At 51.5% G+C, this 17727-nt stretch overlaps 9 protein-coding genes across 9 annotated transcripts; 4 read left to right on the top strand and 5 right to left on the bottom strand.

The window, feature by feature from the left end:
- Positions 1-698: 698 nt before the first annotated feature.
- Positions 699-1496, top strand: CC77DRAFT_340061 (hypothetical protein). The gene is made up of 3 exons (XM_018531330.1): positions 699-927; positions 977-1088; positions 1145-1496. Exons 1-3 carry the CDS (start codon positions 847-849, stop codon positions 1345-1347), a joined length of 396 nt encoding a protein of 131 aa, XP_018382200.1. The 5' UTR covers positions 699-846; the 3' UTR covers positions 1348-1496.
- Positions 1407-2831, bottom strand: CC77DRAFT_1023543 (hypothetical protein). The gene is made up of 3 exons (XM_018525683.1): positions 2724-2831; positions 2079-2609; positions 1407-2024 (listed from the first exon to the last, which is right to left on the bottom strand). Exons 2-3 carry the CDS (start codon positions 2560-2562, stop codon positions 1645-1647), a joined length of 864 nt encoding a protein of 287 aa, XP_018382201.1. The 5' UTR covers positions 2563-2609; positions 2724-2831; the 3' UTR covers positions 1407-1644.
- A 29-nt stretch (positions 2832-2860) lies between these two features.
- Positions 2861-4537, bottom strand: CC77DRAFT_345980 (PQ loop repeat protein). The gene is made up of 4 exons (XM_018531337.1): positions 4016-4537; positions 3952-3969; positions 3691-3894; positions 2861-3636 (listed from the first exon to the last, which is right to left on the bottom strand). The coding sequence occupies exons 1-4, from the start codon at positions 4058-4060 to the stop codon at positions 3046-3048; spliced, it is 858 nt and encodes a 285-aa protein (XP_018382202.1). The 5' UTR covers positions 4061-4537; the 3' UTR covers positions 2861-3045.
- Positions 4429-5093, top strand: CC77DRAFT_1064664 (hypothetical protein; the record flags this gene model as incomplete). The annotated part of the gene is made up of 2 exons (XM_018528750.1): positions 4429-4532; positions 4634-5093. The coding sequence occupies 2 exons, from the start codon at positions 4429-4431 to the stop codon at positions 5091-5093; spliced, it is 564 nt and encodes a 187-aa protein (XP_018382203.1).
- Positions 5094-5572: 479 nt separating this feature from the next.
- Positions 5573-6574, top strand: CC77DRAFT_1064665 (hypothetical protein; the record flags this gene model as incomplete). The annotated part of the gene is made up of 1 exon (XM_018528751.1): positions 5573-6574. The coding sequence occupies one exon, from the start codon at positions 5573-5575 to the stop codon at positions 6572-6574; it is 1002 nt and encodes a 333-aa protein (XP_018382204.1).
- A 73-nt stretch (positions 6575-6647) lies between these two features.
- On the bottom strand, positions 6648-8642 carry CC77DRAFT_1097836 (Pkinase-domain-containing protein). The gene is made up of 5 exons (XM_018529914.1): positions 8071-8642; positions 7825-8020; positions 7390-7771; positions 6989-7336; positions 6648-6939 (listed from the first exon to the last, which is right to left on the bottom strand). The coding sequence occupies exons 1-5, from the start codon at positions 8172-8174 to the stop codon at positions 6911-6913; spliced, it is 1059 nt and encodes a 352-aa protein (XP_018382205.1). The 5' UTR covers positions 8175-8642; the 3' UTR covers positions 6648-6910.
- A 1962-nt stretch (positions 8643-10604) lies between these two features.
- On the bottom strand, positions 10605-10818 carry CC77DRAFT_943549 (hypothetical protein; the record flags this gene model as incomplete). The annotated part of the gene is made up of 2 exons (XM_018534918.1): positions 10605-10735; positions 10788-10818. The coding sequence occupies 2 exons, from the start codon at positions 10816-10818 to the stop codon at positions 10605-10607; spliced, it is 162 nt and encodes a 53-aa protein (XP_018382206.1).
- Positions 10819-11631: 813 nt separating this feature from the next.
- Positions 11632-14216, bottom strand: CC77DRAFT_1097837 (DEAD-domain-containing protein). Its single transcript, XM_018529915.1, has 2 exons — positions 12162-14216; positions 11632-12106 (listed from the first exon to the last, which is right to left on the bottom strand). The coding sequence occupies exons 1-2, from the start codon at positions 13832-13834 to the stop codon at positions 11953-11955; spliced, it is 1827 nt and encodes a 608-aa protein (XP_018382207.1). The 5' UTR covers positions 13835-14216; the 3' UTR covers positions 11632-11952.
- On the top strand, positions 14213-16757 carry CC77DRAFT_1064668 (hypothetical protein; the record flags this gene model as incomplete). Its single annotated transcript, XM_018528752.1, has 2 exons — positions 14213-14320; positions 14379-16757. The coding sequence occupies 2 exons, from the start codon at positions 14213-14215 to the stop codon at positions 16755-16757; spliced, it is 2487 nt and encodes an 828-aa protein (XP_018382208.1).
- Positions 16758-17727: the final 970 nt, after the last annotated feature.

The raw sequence follows: 17727 nt of genomic DNA on the forward strand, positions 1-17727 counted from the left end.
TCTACTCTTCTGACTACCTGTATCAACTCTGTACATTAACATCCCAGCACAAAACCCAGCTACAACAGACGATGTGCACAACTTACAAGATCCGTTACCTCCCTTGCAAACGCAAAGGCTACGACCTCTGCGTCGCCGCAGATTTTCAACAATGCAAAAAGGCTGAAGAGAGTCACGAGAGCTGTACCGTATCAACCACCAGAACCATATGGATCGATTACAAGTGTCCCCAACATGGAGGACCAACACCGCAGGAAAGAGAGAAGCTGATGAATGAGAGAGGGTTACATGGCAGGGATAGGCAGATTGTGATCAGGAAGGGGGACACGCCGAGCAAGTGGAAGGGCGCGCTCTGTGTGGTAATGTGAAGGGAACTAATTTGTAGATTGGCGTCAGAGTGCAAGACGAACCATAGCTTCGATGGTGGTTTCGAATGAAGGGACTCTTTTGAGAAGTTAAGGTGCGCAAAGTATCAGCCTCATTGTCGAACATCATTAGTTGGCCAATCTTATCAGCTTCAGGCCATAGACCTTTCTCGCAGCTTCAGGAACCGCATTCTACGATACTACATGGAGAGACAAGTATGCCTGAGACTGGGTATGCGCGTATGGTACACAAGCAAAGAGTAGCTTGGAGCGGACCCGCAAAAAGTGGGGAAGACTGTCCTAATTCATACTGACCTCGGCTGGTAACCAGCCTGAGCATCACAACGACGCGATCGTGACATGTGCGTCCCTGTAACAACAACAACATAGAGATTCCTCCTTCCCTGTCCTCAGTGCTCGTTTGCAATTCACTACTACAGACATCGTGTAGATTGGTCGTACAAGTATAGCGATTAACACGATGGCGTCGGCAACCTCCCAATCACACCCTCTCTTGCAGGCTTCCTCGGCTGCCTACGCCATCTTGGCAATTGGCCATACAGTAGGCGCAGAGCTCCCTATGAATAACAGTATGCTAACATTGACTGTAGATGAAAGGTCTCGATCAGTTCAAACACCCCACGATGAACACCCTCCCAGTCATGCTCCGCGGTGCCAGTAAGATCGGTTGGTACGAAGGTAGCGGTTTCTTCCTGATGATGAGTAAGTCCATATTTGACGTTTTGTTACGCTTCCTCGTTTAATAAAAGTCTCTATAGGCATCCTCAATTACAAATGGTCGGTTACTGGTATCTACGATGTGTACGACAAGAGCATCGCAGGCATCTTGACAGGTATGCTAGCTGCTGCTGGTGCGGCTTACTGGAAGAGCAACGATAAACCTACAGCCATTACACTGGCTGTTGTTGCAATTTTGCAGGGACTTGGTATGAGAAATGGTTCGTATTCCCGTTTTGCGTAGGTTCTGTGGCGCACACGCAGCAGGGTCAACTACCTCATAAAAGCAAAATACATTATCATTACTGCTATGCCAGGCCCCACTATTGAGCCTGCTATCGAAGAAACCATCATCGTAAACTTGTAAGTCATGAACGAAGGAAATGATGGGTATAAAGAACCATGGTCGCCGTTGCCGAGATACCGAATCGTTAAGACCGTGAAAGCCATCTAAAGCATTACCCGTACCGTGAACGCCGTCACCTTTTATGAGTCATGTTCATACTCATGAGAATCTCGTAAGCTGAAACTTTCCGACGGCCTACTCGCTTGCATCCTGGCTCTTCTTGATGCTGACAGGAACGACCCGCTTGTTGCTGCCGAGCAGGCGCTCGAGGCGAGCGACATAGTATTCGGCGAAGGTCTTACTGTTGTCCTTCTTCCACTCGTCATCAGCCAGCTGCTCAAGGCGGAGACAAGTGCGATCGACAGCCTCTTCGACCTCTTCAGCCCAGTTGCTCTTTTCAGTGACACCGTTGCTCTTTTCGCTAGCCTGGTCGCTTCCTTCGATGACAGTCTTGAGAGACCCAGTGCTCGTCTTCATGAGCGTAGAGGGAAAGCAAGGAGCGACCGAATTCGTGGGCAGGTCATCAGAGGTGAAAGTCAGGTACTCGACGATGCGCGGGTTCACGGCGGGGGAGCCTAGAGCAATAGGTACTGAGTCCTCATTCATATCGATGGGACCAAGATTCTTACGAATTTGCCCGGAACCTTGCTTGTCCCTACCACTGTCACTCAGCACCTCGGAGATGCTCGCAATATCGGCCTCTTCGTCCTCGGCGATGGATGCCTCGGGCGAGTAGTTGCTCGAGCCCACGTCTCCTTCGCGATTGCGGAGCTTGCGGTCATTGAGCTTCAGCTGCACGAGTCTATCGCCAATTAAACTGAAGCTGCGACCGCGCGTCAATGGGTAACGATACGCTACGGATGGAGCCGGAGAGCCGTATACAGGCGTGTTGATGGGTGGGGATGGGAAAGCTGCCTCCATGGCGGCCTCGTTGAGTGATTCCTGGATAGGAGCAAGGATTTTGGCGACAGCCGTGTAATCCATCTCCGGAGGAGGGTCGACAGGCTCGTAGGGACTACCTATAGGTTCAGTCGCCGGCGTCGGGTGTGGCACCGACGGGCCATCGGATTGCGAATCCAGGGAGGTGACTTTGGTAGTAGTGTTGGACGTCATGGTGGAACCAGAGTCAAGAACCGGAGATGGAGTACAACCCGATTTGACTGTTTGGTCTTGTTAGTATTACTGCGATATTCGTGCTCTGTAATAGGTCGAATAAGTAATCCGGGTTCGAGGTTGTGAAAAGATGTTGATGGTGAGAGTGCAAGCTAGCTTACTTATACGAGCAACTGACCCTTGATTATAATGTTAACGCGGTCGGTAATTATTGACGGTGGAATCAGACCGTGAGGAGTCGCGGATGGTTGTAGTAGATCCGAGTGTGGGGAGCGAGAGGAGCGTTTGTGGAGAAGGTGCGTGCGCCTACCCAAAGTTGGAGAACCGCGAAGCAACAAACGCGTGACTCTTCACGCAGACACGGAAGTAGCCGCACAGTTCAGAACTGTCTATGCAGTAGATGGTTAGCGGGTACAAACGGTGTATGGAGTGAAAGATGTAATCGAAGACCATGGATTGAATATAGCTGAATCGACACTTTACTTATACTCTTCGCGGCAAGTGTTCCAAGCCGGCGCTACGCACTGAGCTCACACTGCGTTGTCGAACAGCTTCAATTTCACCCGACGGCGTCCTGAATACAGAGGTGCTGGAGGGCAGGCCGTGGAGCGCAATGCCGGATGCGACTACCGCCCCTCCATCAGACTCACTCACGCCCGGGTTGCTTCTTTCCTCTTTTTTCTTTGCAGCGTACCAAGTCGGGAGGTTGTAGTAAGCTCCGCAAACGAAAATTCCGATCCAAAGCACCAGTTCGGTGCCATAGATGACCAGGCCCAGAATATCAAGCCTTGGCTGGAAGACGACTGACACCAAGGAGAAGAGATCGCCTAGGGCATCGATGCCTACGAATATGAAGGAGATACCTCTGACAGTACGGTGGACGTAGATGTCCCAGTAATGTCTCATGACACCAGCAGCAAGTAGAGTAGCTGAAGCAACTGCCATAAGGATACTGGGCCAGTGAAGACCCTCTGCCTTCGCATGTTCAATAGCAAAAATGAGGCCAGCTTGAATGCCCCCCATCAAACAAGCCACCGGGATGACAACAGCGAGGGAGCGGACAACTGACCAACTCTGTTACACGTTAGCCGCCATACTCGAGAATACTCTTCGAGAAGAACTTTTGACCTTCTCGTAGTAGTAGCACTGGATCCAAGTTACTAGGCTCAGGATGGTAAGGATCTGAGGCTGGATCCGTAGCGCAATGTTGTATCCTTCTGCAATGTTATAAACTCCAAGTGGGACTCCAGCCCATGCCCAAAGCATCATCATAGTTGGCTGGAGTCCAGTAGCATTATGTCTGCGATAGTTGATAACGATCTGGGGAATCAGCTACGTCGTGCTATTAGTTGAGCTCCTTTGACCATGTAGCCTGAGGCGTTTATCTACCTGAACGGACCAACACACCTGTTCTTGTTAACACAACCGCTTCAAAAGTCCAGGATATGCATACTGCGCCGAGTGTACCGAGTACGTTCGCGGCTACTGGTACATCCATGATAGACACGCGATAACCGATATGTTTGTTGAAGGGGTCCGTTTGTGATGTTCAGGAGCTGTCGTTCATTAACATCCTCCACTGCACGTCCACCATGTCCTTCTTAACAACGCGCCAAGAGCAATTGGAGAGCAACAACATGTCGCGAGACGCACTACGAAATCGCGGATGCACGAAATTCACCAACCCCGATGGCGATGAATTACCCACAGATGTATCGCTGTTACGGCGAAAGCGCGACAATACATGACATGGTTGACCCTGGGAAGCTGCCTACCTCCGAGGTCCGATCTTCGTGTAGCTTAGAAATCACCACTTGAGCAACGCAACATACCGCGACCACGATAGCGTTTTGGAGGCAGTAAAACATGGCGCAAGATTCGACGCAGACCGACGAAGGGCAGGACATAGCGGGAAGGCCCGGGTACAAGAAGCTGGCGAATGGCATTATACTCGGTCCAGATGGCAAGCCGTAAGTACCGTGGACTCTGGAATGCGCCGGAAGACATGCACACAGTACAACGGCCAATGTTGTAGAGAAAGCGTACGCTAACATCTGTGTTCACTTTATAGATGCCGAACCTGTAACGATGTAACCTCTCTCTTTGCCTTTGCAGGCAAGCTGCCCACAAAACGCACTCCTGCTGCTGTCACTCCGACCACCGCCGAGACCGCACCTTCCCTGCCCGCAGATTGCCCTCCCGACGTTGAGGCTCTCGGTCGCTCATCTTGGACTCTATTACACTCCATAACTGGCGCCTACCCAGCGAATCCATCACCACAACTACAGTCCGAAACCAAGTCCTTTCTTACCACGTTTGGCAAACTCTACCCGTGCTGGGTGTGCGCAGAAGATTTCCAGAAGTGGATGCAAAAGAACACGCCAAGAGTGAGCAGCCGAAACGAGTTCGGAGAGTGGATGTGCGAGGCACACAATGCTGTAAACGAGAAGCTGGGGAAAGAGCAGTTTGACTGCAAGAGGTGGGAAGAGCGATGGAGAACGGGATGGAAAGATGGGAGATGTGACTTCTAGACGTCAAGGACACATGGACACGTGTTGATGTATGATTATGTGTATATGAAGAGCATGGGTGGTGAGGTCATTCATAGTGAAGGACACCACTCTGTACGAACACGGACTAGATACTGGCATTGGGCGGCGTTCCAAGGTTACAACAACTCAACCATCTCTACATGGCCCGCAACAAGCTACCCTCATTATGTAGCCCGGGTCTTTCTTCGTGGCTTCCTATGCGACACATGCTTCCCCCACCTCCCGAGCTGGTTCGGTACCAAACCCCCAAAGTCTCGAACACAATGCGGTGTGGTACCATCACAGACTATGATCTCACAATGTGTAATGATGCACACGCGACTATCCGGAGTCTGTATTTTAGAAGCTGTGCATCTACTAATGTCCTTTGTGATACCCATGTGCGCATCCTCATCGCAACTCAATTCATATATATCAACCATCTCAGCCAAACACTACAACAGCAGCAACAGCGGGACATGGCCGTTACTGCCACCATCTTACTGATGGCGAGCAAGCACAAAGCCGACTCCTCGTCTTCTCCGGAAGACGCGAATACGCACATCGACCGCAACTCTGTCATCGCATTGTCAATTATCCTCTTCCTGGTCCTTGTAGCCATCGCATGGTACCTGCGCCTCCACTATACGCACAAGCGACAAGCAGACTTAGAGCAGCAGTCGCGATGCGGACAAGGTCGTTTCGATCCAACAATGGAGAGGGTTACATGGAACAGACGATGCGATTCTTGTGGTGAGGAGATTGGCAGAGTTAGATCAGGGAGCTTATTCAAGTTAAAATCAGTCTTACTGAGAAAAGATTCTGTTGCTACATCCTCATCGAGAAGTAGTTCAGGGACAGAGAACGTGCAGGGAAATAGGGAGAAGAGGAAATGGCCCGAGTTATCTCAATGGCGGATACAAGGTTCTAGGACTTCAATGTTAGGGCCAAATGCTTTTGCTCTTCATCAAAACACTTTCCCTCTGACGTCTACTGAAAGACCTTCTCCTACGCATTCTCGTCGGCAATCTCAACGCGGCTCCTTCGATCCTCTTCCTCTTCATAATCCTCTTTATCACACATCAGCTCGACGGCGCAGCTCCTCGCTCTCGCAAGATGCATACGATAAGCGATGGTGGAATGAGGTCGCTCGACGAGGATCCACAACGAGTCCTACACGGCGATCGTCTATTTTGGACACTGTGCTAGAGCCGGGAGTCAGGGGTCACACAGGCGATTCCCGAGCTGCCGGTGGATTCAGTACCGTGAGCAGGGATCATGGTGGAGGTAGTACGGGTAGTGCGCATGCATCCTGGAGAGGAAGTAGAAGTGAATCGGTCATGTATGATTGGACACGACCCACGGATGCTGAAGTGCACGCAAAGAACTTTGGAGATGTGATCTGGGACGGGCCTCATCGTGGAAGGGGTAGTAAAGAGGAAGAGAACATTCAAAGCATGGATTGGGCACTAAAGATGTAGCATATCCCATAGAGAGCGCTTACTTCGTCGCAGTTGAAAGGTCAATGTGAAAATTGCAAAGAAGCAATGCATTCCTGTCTTTTCCTATCATAAGTACTGTGGGTGTAGGAGATTTCTTTCTGTACGGAGCGCGATTTGAAGCGCATCTCCCCATATCTTCCATGCTGTCATTGCTAACATTATTTCTTCTGCTGAGAATCCAAATTACAGGATGATTGTAGACCTTCCTCGAATATGGTAGTGAGCTCAGACCAGCTAGCTGTGGACAAGTTCCAGAAATCGACTCGATGGTGGTATCTTGTGTATATCTCGCACTTTGGGGGGAAACGTGAAAGTTTACCGCATAATCTCCTGGTAGATGAGGACTTCTGAATGTTAGCAGAGATTCAACACAAGAGCAAGATGATGACGTACGTTTGAGCTGCTCCTTGGTCAGATTGTCCTTGTTCTTGTCAAAATCGAAGAACTCCTCTGGGATAGGGTCGGCCGTCGGCTCGTCATCTGGGTCATGGTACGGCTCAAGGTATGGGTGCTTGAGCGCTTCCTCGACTGTGATTCGCTTGACAGGGTTGAAAGCGAGTAACCGCTCGAGCAGGTCAAGCGCCAGATCGTTGGTCTTAGGGAACATGGCCTTCCACGGAATCTTCTTCTTGAATGGCAGCGACCGAATGTATTCGCGAGCTCGGCGGGACTTGATGCCGTAGTAATCCTCCATGGTAGGCGTACCGAGCACATCGAGAATCAGCGTGAGTTGGTGGTGGTCTGACTACAGTTAGCAAAGAGCTCCTGGCACATCCTATGTGCGCAATACTTACAGTCCTTTCCTGGGAACAGAGGCTTTCCGCTAAGCATCTCAGCCAGAATGCATCCTACACTCCATACATCAATGGCCTTTGTGTACTCCTTGAACGTAAGCATAATCTCGGGCGCACGGTACCAACGCGTCGCAACGTATTCCGTCATGAAACCTGAGTTGTCCTCGGTTGAGGCAGCTGAGCGGGCAAGACCGAAATCGCAGACCTTCAGATCGCAGTTGGCGTTGAGGAGCAGATTGGAGGGCTTAAGATCGCGATGGAGGACGTTTGCTGAGTGCATCGCCTTCAGCGCGCGCAGGGTCTGGTAGATGAAGTACTGGCAATGGTCGTCTGAAAGCTCTTGTGTACGAATGACGCGGTGCATGTCGGTCTCCATGAGTTCCTACGTGCTGTGTTAGCCACGGTTGAATGCTGTGAGATTCGCGGGCTACACACCTGGATTAGGTAAACTTCGGTGAAGGTCTCGTAGTTCCGAGGCTTCTGGATGTCGAGAATGGAGATGATGTTCTCGTGGTTGAAGTACCGGAGTAGCTTCATCTCTCGTAGTGTTCTCAGACAGAACATGGAGTGGTCAAAGGGCGTAATCTTCTTGATGGCGACCTTCTGGCCGGACGGCTTGTGCAATGCGGAGCTGGATTATGGTTAGCAGCAGTCTGGGTGGCACTGAGAAGTGGGACCTACCAGACAACACCATACGCGCCTTCTCCTACGACATCCTGAATATCGTATTGCTCTGAGACATTGAAAGAGATCTTTCTAGAGCTACCGCTCCCCGCTGGTGGCATGTTGGCGGTTGTGGTGGTGGTGGGTATGCGCTGATGCGCGGCGGACTAGGTCGATTGAGCTGGTGCTCAGTGATTGCGGGGTCGTGATTGTTTGACGGTGGACAATTGAAAAGCGAAGGAGGAAGCTGGATGAGGATGCGTATGCGGTGGTGAAGGTGGGATCTAAGAGCGTGCTTGTCAGCTCAAGCTCGGAAAGGCTATATGGCAAGCATTGTTCGCAGAACAGCAAGCGTGTCTTGCGCGCGTTGGTGAAACGGCACTGTGTCAGACACTGAGCCAGCCCCACGTGCTGGCCTTTGAGCCGCAGAAGGTGTTCATGGCGGCAGCGACCACGACAGAGCACAAAGAAGAGCTATTCTGTATTCGTCGCCGCCCGCGTATTCATCTATCTAATTTGACATACCAAAGGATTGGGGTCGTTTGAGGATCGAGGTCCGTCCGGTCACCAGAGCCGACAGGTCGTGCGTGCACTTTGGTGGTGCCTGGGAGATGTCGCTCGTCTTTAGCCGTTTAATGACGCTGGTTACCGAGAGATGTCGTTGACCAACCGATTGGAGCTGGTGCGGCTGCGCTTCGGAGCTTCTCGAGTATGCTGGGGTGATGCCCGCGCAAGGTGGAGAGGGAGTGAGGCGGTGACAGAAAGGAGACGGATAAGGTGGGGGCAGGGTCTGTTGTATTGCCAAGTCAGTCCCAGATGCGATCTCAGCGTGGTAGCAGGTAGCGGGTAGCGGGCAGGAGGAACGTGGCCATGTACCGTAGCGTGTGGCTTTCCGACCGCGTGTGCGTGAAGGATGCGTCTTCACACGGGAGGGGATCGTGTAAAACACTCGAGAGGGGCGATGGCGTGTTTGTTGCTGCTGCGGGCGGCCGTGTCGCGCTTTCCAAGTGGGATGGCGGGGTCAACCAGCTGGACTCAGGTACAATCGAATTCAACACTACACAAGGCAAAGAGAAAGTGCGCGTGAGATTCACAACTTGGAAAGACCAGCAGTACGCGCCGACTATAGAGTGCAAATATACCTCACGGGAGGTTGCAGCCCTCGTTTGGTGTCCGCGACGGCCGCCCGCCATACTTTGAGCTAACCGCCGACATGATCCAGCCATTGTGTGAGCTGCGCGAGTCACATCCTGTGATTTCTGCTATATGCACGAGAATCAGCTTAAACATTCCAGAATTGTTTCGCCAGTAGAAGCTACCATTCTTGCATCACCTCGTGCAATGTGCTAAGACGGCCTTCTGCATATTTGCTTTTTGCCAGCCCTGCATCTACCCAATGTCAGGCCTCCCTCACTACCTTTCCCATCACCGCAGTCACCTCTCTTGCTGCAGGGCGGCTGCCTGTCATCCTCCTCATCACTGAAGCTCAAGGCTCGGATGCTGTAGGGCCATGGCTGAAACCGGCTAGTTGCAGGGGCCTAGTTCCACATCTGCAACGGCTATACTTAGCAGACCCATTATGAGACCAGCCTCACCATGCGGGACCGTCCTCTCCGAACCTATTGGTTCCCGGCTGCTCCCCCAACTCGACCACCACCAACCGTCCTATTCTTACACTTTCAATCATCTGGGCCCAAGACTCTTGACTGTCTTATCGTTGCGCTTTACGCGCTACTCGTCGGCACCGGCATTTCTTGGGATCCGATGAGGAAGGAGATATCCGTAGTAGCTCGGCACGTCGACATCATAGCTGTTTGATGTCGAAGCATCTGAGACTTCCAGAAGCTGTTTCAGATAACCGCCAAGCCTAACAAGGAGGCCTCAGGATACCCGCTGCCGCCGATGATGATAGCGTCTGTCATCATCAAGGTCCAGATCTATCCACCGTGGGGTTCCCGTATTACACAACTGTGCTTGTGCCATGTTGCAGCTTCCAGCTCCATGCCTGTGGAATGAGCAACGGACACAACTGCAAGGTCCCGTCAGGCCGCAACCAGGACCTCGTTGCACAAGGCACAGTTGGTCACTTTCGTTCTCATCTTTGCCATGTCTCGCGCGCATCATAATTGCGTTACGTCCTGGTTGAATTGGCGATATGCTATCGGGTTGAGAAGTTGCTGAACAACACGGAACACCTACTACGTATGACAACATGGTTCGTTGCCGACCCCGCAATGTCCTTGAGATGTCGCAGGGCGAGTTGAGCACAAGTGGGATCGCGCTGGTCATGGTTCAAACGGCTGCGTTGCCTTGTAAAACAGGCCGAGGATGCCGGCAAAGCGAGCCTGATCTCAACATCATCTACAAAGCAGTCTTTAAAAAAGAAATTGGGTATGTATTGCAAATCGCTAATGCTCTTGGGAACCATGCCGATGCGTCGCTATCGTAAACCGTCACACCGGGACTCCGTATGTTTCCAAACTCCGAAAAACCACTCTTCCGTACAGTATCGCTCCATATTATGCTTTCGAGCCCCTCAACCAAGCTGGTAGTCACGCGGACGCTAGTGTGCCCATCGGTGGGTATTGGTTTCCTTGAGGTGCGCATGTGCACCATTGCTCCTTTGGTACGCTCTCCATAACGCCGGCAACGTGTTTACCGCAACCCCACCATGTGGTCTTGTCTAAAGAGATGTTAGCGATGCTTAGGCAAAGGACCTGTGGAATGTGACATACTGCAGGAGTCGCAGGAAGCCTTCTTGCACATTGTGAACGTTTGGTTGTAGGTGTTGAAGTGCTAAGTGGTGTAGCGTGGAGTAAGGAGACGATGCCGATGATGGTATGCCGAGGGCAAAGGAAGTATGCCGAAGCCTTTGGATAGAGCTCGAGAGCGTGGATTGTACTGTTGCAGTGGGTTTGAATGCGTATCTTGGTTGATGAAGATTTCGAAATCGGGTCCGTTCGACAAGCTCCCGGACCTTTATATATACGTCGCACCTCTCCACCTGCTCATACTTCTCGCCGAAGACCCTTCCAAACATGATACCTTACCTACGCGTCTTACAATGCCGCGGCGAGGCATAGACACTCGCCCGGGCTCTAGGGGACCAATCCTTCCCAGAATACTGGGCCTCTGCATCTCACTTCTGCTTTCTGATTGGCTGCCTAGTGATTTGTCCGAACCATAGTCGGCGACCACATTCGGCGAAGTGCCACTTGACGCTTTTTCTCGCTATGGGGGTTTAGACTGCGGGAGGGGCGTCTGACAGAACCTATAGCAGGGTCCGTTACCGAGCCATAGAGAGTAAGGGTTGTCGAGGGGTTTGTGTCGGTGTGCGGACTTGCGTACTTTGTGGAGTGGGATGTGGAGGTCCAGTCTGATTAGTGGCGAGCGTAGGATAGTGCATTGAGTAGGCGTGCTGCATGATGCTACGCCTTTGGGCTGACGCATGTGGATGCAGTCAGATTTGAGATTTCCCATGGTAGCTGGATAGAGACATGTACAATATGATGAGGTGGCTTCAGCCTTCTTGTTTGGACTTGGAGACGCGTAGTCTCAGGCATCGTACGATTGTTCAACGGCATGATAGTAGCATTCCGGAAGCTATGGGATTGGGCATCTCTTCAGCCCAAGATTGAATTCAAATAATCAATTACGAACAACAAGATAGCTTGCAAACTAGCCAGACTAAAGCTCGGGAAAACACATCGCGATCTGTACAATGTACACTACCGGAACTTTTGCTTTGCATGATCCGAAACGCCTCCGCTAGAGGAATGCTCCTGCGTCTAAAATCCGATCTTCGCTGCAGCTGCAGCCTGCGGCATCTACTTCGCCGACCAGCTTCATTACGAGATGCCGGAGTCCGCTTTTAACAACACATGCCCAGACCCATACAACTTAGTCAAAAGTAATCTTAGTAGCGGCCTTGACGTCTGAAGTGTCTTTGTAGAAGGCACCGTATGCACCATGTTCCTTCTTCTTGACAGTCGTACCGAACTTCATCAACTCTTCTGGTACGGGCTGGTTTGCTGCCTTGAGGACGTTGATCAACCTAAGAATAGAGTCAGCAGACTGAATTAGTGCAGGAAAATGCAAAGAATACTCACGATCCGGATAGTGCTTTGTCATGTTCCGTGAAAAGCGTGATCGCCAAACCCTCCTTTCCGGCACGACCCGTCCTACCGATCCTGTGAACATAGTCCTCAGCTGTCAATGGGAACGTGACATTGATGACAACCTTCACCGCGGGGATGTCAAGACCTCGTGCAGCAACATCTGTAGCGACAAGGAGCGGCACGTGGCCCTCCTTGAACGCTGCCAGTGAGGCGCTGCGCTTCTCTTGGCTTAGGTCGCCGTGAATGCCACCCACGCGGAAGCCTTGCCTGCGGATAAAGTTTTCAATGCGCATTGCTTCCTTCTTGTACAAGCAGAACACAAGGATACGATCGTCCTTGTTCTTGCCAGATTGATATTGCCTGAGCAACTGCAGCAGGCGCTGCTCCTTAGCATGGGGATCAAGTACCTCTACGAGCTGCTTGATGCGCACGTTGGCACGGAGTTCGCCAGATTGATTGTCACCAATCGTGATCCTGACTGGCGAGTTCATGAAGGTGGATGCAAGATCCCGAACGGAAGGTGGCCACGTAGCAGTAAACATGAGAGTCTGACGCTTCTTGGGCGTCTGCGAGATGATCTGCCGAATTGCTTCTTCGAATCCCTTGTCAAGCATACGGTCAGCTTCGTCAAGGACTACGTACTCAGCTTTGCTGAGGTCCGCAGAGCCATCACCAATCAAGTCGTTGAGACGACCCGGTGTAGCGACTACAATGTGCGCCTTACGGCAAGCAGCGACTTGAGGGTCTTTTGGCACGCCGCCGTATACGCAGACTACGGACAGTCCAGCTGGTGTAGCCAACGCCACCAATTGATCATAAATCTGAACAGCCAGCTCACGCGTGGGTGAAACAATGACAGCCTTAATACCCTTCCGCTTGTCCTTGGGTAGCGCTGCGATGTAACGCACACAGGGTACACCGAATGCCAGTGTCTTGCCTGAACCTGTCTCAGCGACACCAACCATGTCTCTTCCTGACAGCAAAAATGGCCAGGTCGCTGCTTGTATAGGTGTAGGGGCGCTGAACTTGGCAAAGAAGGCGCGTTGCGCATCGTCGACTGGGAGGTACTTGAAGTTGAGGATGGGTCGTAGGGCGCGAGCGGCGGGTTTGGGGTCTTGGATAGTCATGGTGTTTTTGGCAAGGAAGGCGTCGACTTCGGCCTGAGGAAGCTGCGTCAGCTCCTTGCTCTCCTCATAATCGCCCGATTCGGTCGCGGTTGCGCTCGTTGCTGTAGGCTCGGCGCTGGCTTGGACCGATGAAGGCTTCGATGAGGACGCAGACTCGGTAGCTTCGCCCTTTGCCAATGCCTTCAAGCGCTTCTTCTCTGCCTTCCGTGTTGCCTTCTCTGCTGCCTTGATGGCTTCTTCGCTCTCTTCCGCAGTCTGGCCAGCTGGCTCGTCTTCCGCCGCAGCCTTCAGCGCTTTTTTCGCCTCTTTAGCCTCCTTCTTTGCTTTCTTTGCCGCCTTGCGCTCGGCCTTCGAAAGCTTCTCGTCATCTTCAGAGCCCTCTACAGCTTCGACATTGCCGTTGGTCTCGGTCGCGTCGATTTCAGCGGTCTTGCTAAGCTTCTTGCTCTTGTCTTTCTTGCTCTTCTTCCTTGAGAGCTCGGGTATAGTGGTCGCGCCATCTTCGGCGACAACATCAGAGATTGGACGTTTCCCCATCTTGTTGGTGGGCAATGGTACTTGTGGAGAAGCTGCGAAGGATGGCGGAAAAATCACTTTTTTCGTCGGCAGTCGGACCAGGGCACTATCGATAAGACCGCGACTAGTCCCAAAGGGTCCAACGCGATCATAGACCAGCAAGTCTCGCGTCCTCGATGCTTTTCACCACCCTGCGCATGCACCGAGTGTGACGCGTACGAGTCTCTGTGTCTGCCTATAGCAGACTGTAGTTTTTTGATCTTCCGGACTGGTGATCGCAAGCAAGTTCCGCAATTCCGCGCTAGTCAAAACTTTTACGCACTCGCTCTCACTACCGCGAGCCATGACCAGAACCACTAAACAACAGGGACCGCTTTTTCCAAGACTTCATGAGCGATCATGGCGGACGTGACAGTGCTGAGATGTTGGCCAGCCTGCGTCGACGCAATCGATTGGTCTCCGGATGGCATCATTGCATTAGCGTCGGATGAGCGCGTGGAGCTGCTCGTGAGTTGTGATCTATTCGCGTGCATACATAAGGCATCTCTTACTAATCGCTGGGTAGTTCCCAAACACCATCGACTTTGAGCGAGATCAAGTTGCCCCTCAGTGGCAACACGTACCCCTCAAGGTGCCTTTGTTTTCCACCGACGAGCTACCACTCAAAGAGCCTGCGCCTATATCAAACTATTCCGTTGGAGAGGAAATCTCGAATAGTGCACCCATCAACATTGCGTGGTCGCCGCCTGGCCTTGCGAAACACCGAAAGTGTGCACTTGCAGCTCTTACTACGAATCTGACGCTTTCGATCTGGTCAGCCGAAGGCAAACTGCAAGAGGAAGGAAGCTGGGCTCGGCGGCTCATCATCAACGATGCGCTTGCTGATCACTTCGAAGATTGTGATGACGAGCTCAGCCACTTGACAGTATCAACTAAAGAACGACTGCGTTTGAGAAGCCGCATTCGAGCGTTCGCTTGGGCACCCGCTCTACCTGGTCCGGAACTGACTGGTGTCGTTGGAACTCACCTGTCATATGGTCAGCACATGATAACTGTCTCTAATGACGACAACTACCTAGTCTTCTTGAAAATCGAATCACCAACATCCACCTTGGGAGCTGAGCGAGACTGGAGGGCAGATGTTCTGATACATGAATCTTTCGCACCGCCCTCAGATACCATCTTTCTAAAACCCAACGTTTTTGAAGACATGGTTAAACAGCAAAGGTATATTTCACACATTGCATGGAGTCCTTGGATCATTCGTGACGACTCCCATCATTCCGTAATCGTATACGCTACGAATGAAGACGTACGGGCTCAGGCAATCACGTACACGAATGGGCGTATGACCTTGGACAATGAAGTCATCTACACAGGCTATGTACTCCGATACGATGGGCCAATGAAGTGGTTCGACAAGCCCGAGAGCGGAAGCAGACTAAAGCTTGCCCTTTTCACGAACACGGAGCTGGTATACTTGACGATATCAGCCCTCGACGCTTCTATTATCACAAAGAGCACGCATGATCTGGACAGCCGATGGGACCCCATCTCTGGTGTAGTCTGGGATACGACCGAAACAGTAACACCTCGCCTACACATAAGCTCACTGATATCGACCCTCCACAATCCGACCGCTGTTCTTGAGGAGACATACGATGGCCTGAAGAGTCTTGGTGTTCCAAATTGGCGGGAGAAGATTGAGAACAACTTGGCGCTTTTCAGTGTAAAGAATGGACTTAAAGGAAATAGCAAAGCGAAAGTGTGGGGTCTAACAAGGTCACCTCTAGGCGACTTCATCGCCGCATGCAACAGCGTACATCCTTCTGATATGATCGAGTATGGCATTCCGGCTGACCGAAGCGGCACCGTGGCGATCAGCTCCTTGCGACGTGGTAGCCAGCGGCGAGATATATTTCCAAACGAGGACGTCACCGCTGAGGGTATAACGTACAGTCTTAAGAAACTGGCAGAAGGGGCTGTCGAGGATCCCGATGATATGCCTGCATTCGCAGAAGAGATGGTTATGAAGCTCGTCAAGACTTATACAACTCCTTCTCGACCCGAGAACAGCGCAAAGACATCGACAGCGTACTCCGATGTCAACAATCTCGACTCGCTCATAAGGGAATTCAAACTGTCTGCCTTTCTCGATGCGCATACACTGAAGGACCGTTACACTTTACTCGTATCTGAAGCATACAAGACACAGATCCAGAAAGACCTGTTCAGGACACTTATCGCGTATCGTCTCGCTCTTGCCTTGCAACAGGTTCCTCTATCGCTCTCAAATACTCCCTTCAGTGCAGAAATCGTCATACATCACAAGCAACTCATTGCTCTCGTTAACATGGCCATGAGCCACAACGATACATCGGAAGACAACGATCTTCCAACAGTCACTACTGGTGTGATGGACAGCAGCAGTTCGACGGATCAAACATCAGCAACCTCAACAGCAGACACATGTGACTTTTGCTCGGCCCCTATACCCTTCACAGACCTTGCTTCAGCAGCTTGCACCAACGGACATCAGTTCCCCAGATGCGGATTGAGTTTTCTGGCCATCCAAGCACCAGGTATCACCAAGTATTGTGGCATATGTAACACTCCATTCTTGAGTGATGAGTGTGTCATGGCCCAGGAATATGTGGACAGCAAGAAGAGTCTAGATACTGGAGGCGATGTAGTTATGGCTGATGTGACAAGAGATGGAGAACTCTCAGAGGCGGATGGTAGAAAAGACAGGGACAGTGGTTCATTGAATGGAGCGGATCGAGAAAGTGTAGCTGAACAAGACATGGACGAGGACCAAGCAAGCGACGACCCAGAAGACGAGGACGGACTGTACGAAAGGAGGCAGATTCCTGTTACGTTGGCTCGAGTATTATTCCTTGCGTGCGATGCTTGCGTCTACTGCGGTGGCAAGTTTGTTGGTTGAAAGAACTCAAATGAGCTTACCCAGCTTGAGAGGTACGAAACAGCGCGTTTTGGTGGATTGAATCCATCCCCAGAAATGACTCTCATGATAAACACTATCGACTTTCATAGAGAGATATAGCGTAAGATTCTACTTATCCCTTCATGGTAGACTTTACCGAGGTATTGATTGGAACTTCACTACGCATCCTCTATTCGTTTGCATAGCTTGGCCAAATGTTAAAGGACAACATGGCCACAAAACCTGGAAGTTTAATCATCCCACTTGTTTCGCCCAGCATGTTCATGACGCTCATGTCCCTTGTCGCGGGACGGAAGAGGACATAAGGTCCGAATGCCGCTTGAATTACGGTCCGGATCCCTTGGCATCCATCCGCACAAACTACGCAACTCCACTTTTCACCGCGGCAAGCCCTGGCGCTTTCTAGAAGACCGGCCAGATCGCCGCACAAGTCCCTCACGCCCCACCCAATCAACCGCACAATGTACGCACACGAGTGGGAGCCAATAGTGGGCAGGAGGCGCATGGAGCCAAACGGAGATGTCAACCAGTGAGGCCAAAGCCTATAGTCAATCTTGCTACAAACACGGTGTGATGCGGGGCAAATTGTCTGAAGCCCACGGACGGGAGCCGCCGCTGACGGTGTTGCCCCAGGGAAGAGGTGGCACGAATTGCCCTGCGTTTGCCTTGCTGCCGCACAAGTCGCGCATGCTTTGGGTATATAAAGACTTCGTTGCTTACCTTCTGTTATGATCTTCTACACCACAACAATCAAGTTCATATCCCAGACCAATTCAATCTTCACTATAACAACCTTCTTCAACCAAACAACCACCTCCCAACAACCATCAATATGAAGGGTAACTGCGGCTGTGCTTCCGGTAGCTGCAACTGCGGCTCCACTTGCACCTGCGATGGCTGCCCCGTATGTCATACCTTCTTATCCACTATGGAAATCATACTGACGACT

This window comes from Alternaria alternata, assembly GCF_001642055.1.
Source record: "Alternaria alternata strain SRC1lrK2f unplaced genomic scaffold CC77scaffold_20, whole genome shotgun sequence".
Taxonomy (NCBI): Eukaryota; Fungi; Ascomycota; class Dothideomycetes; order Pleosporales; family Pleosporaceae; genus Alternaria; species Alternaria alternata.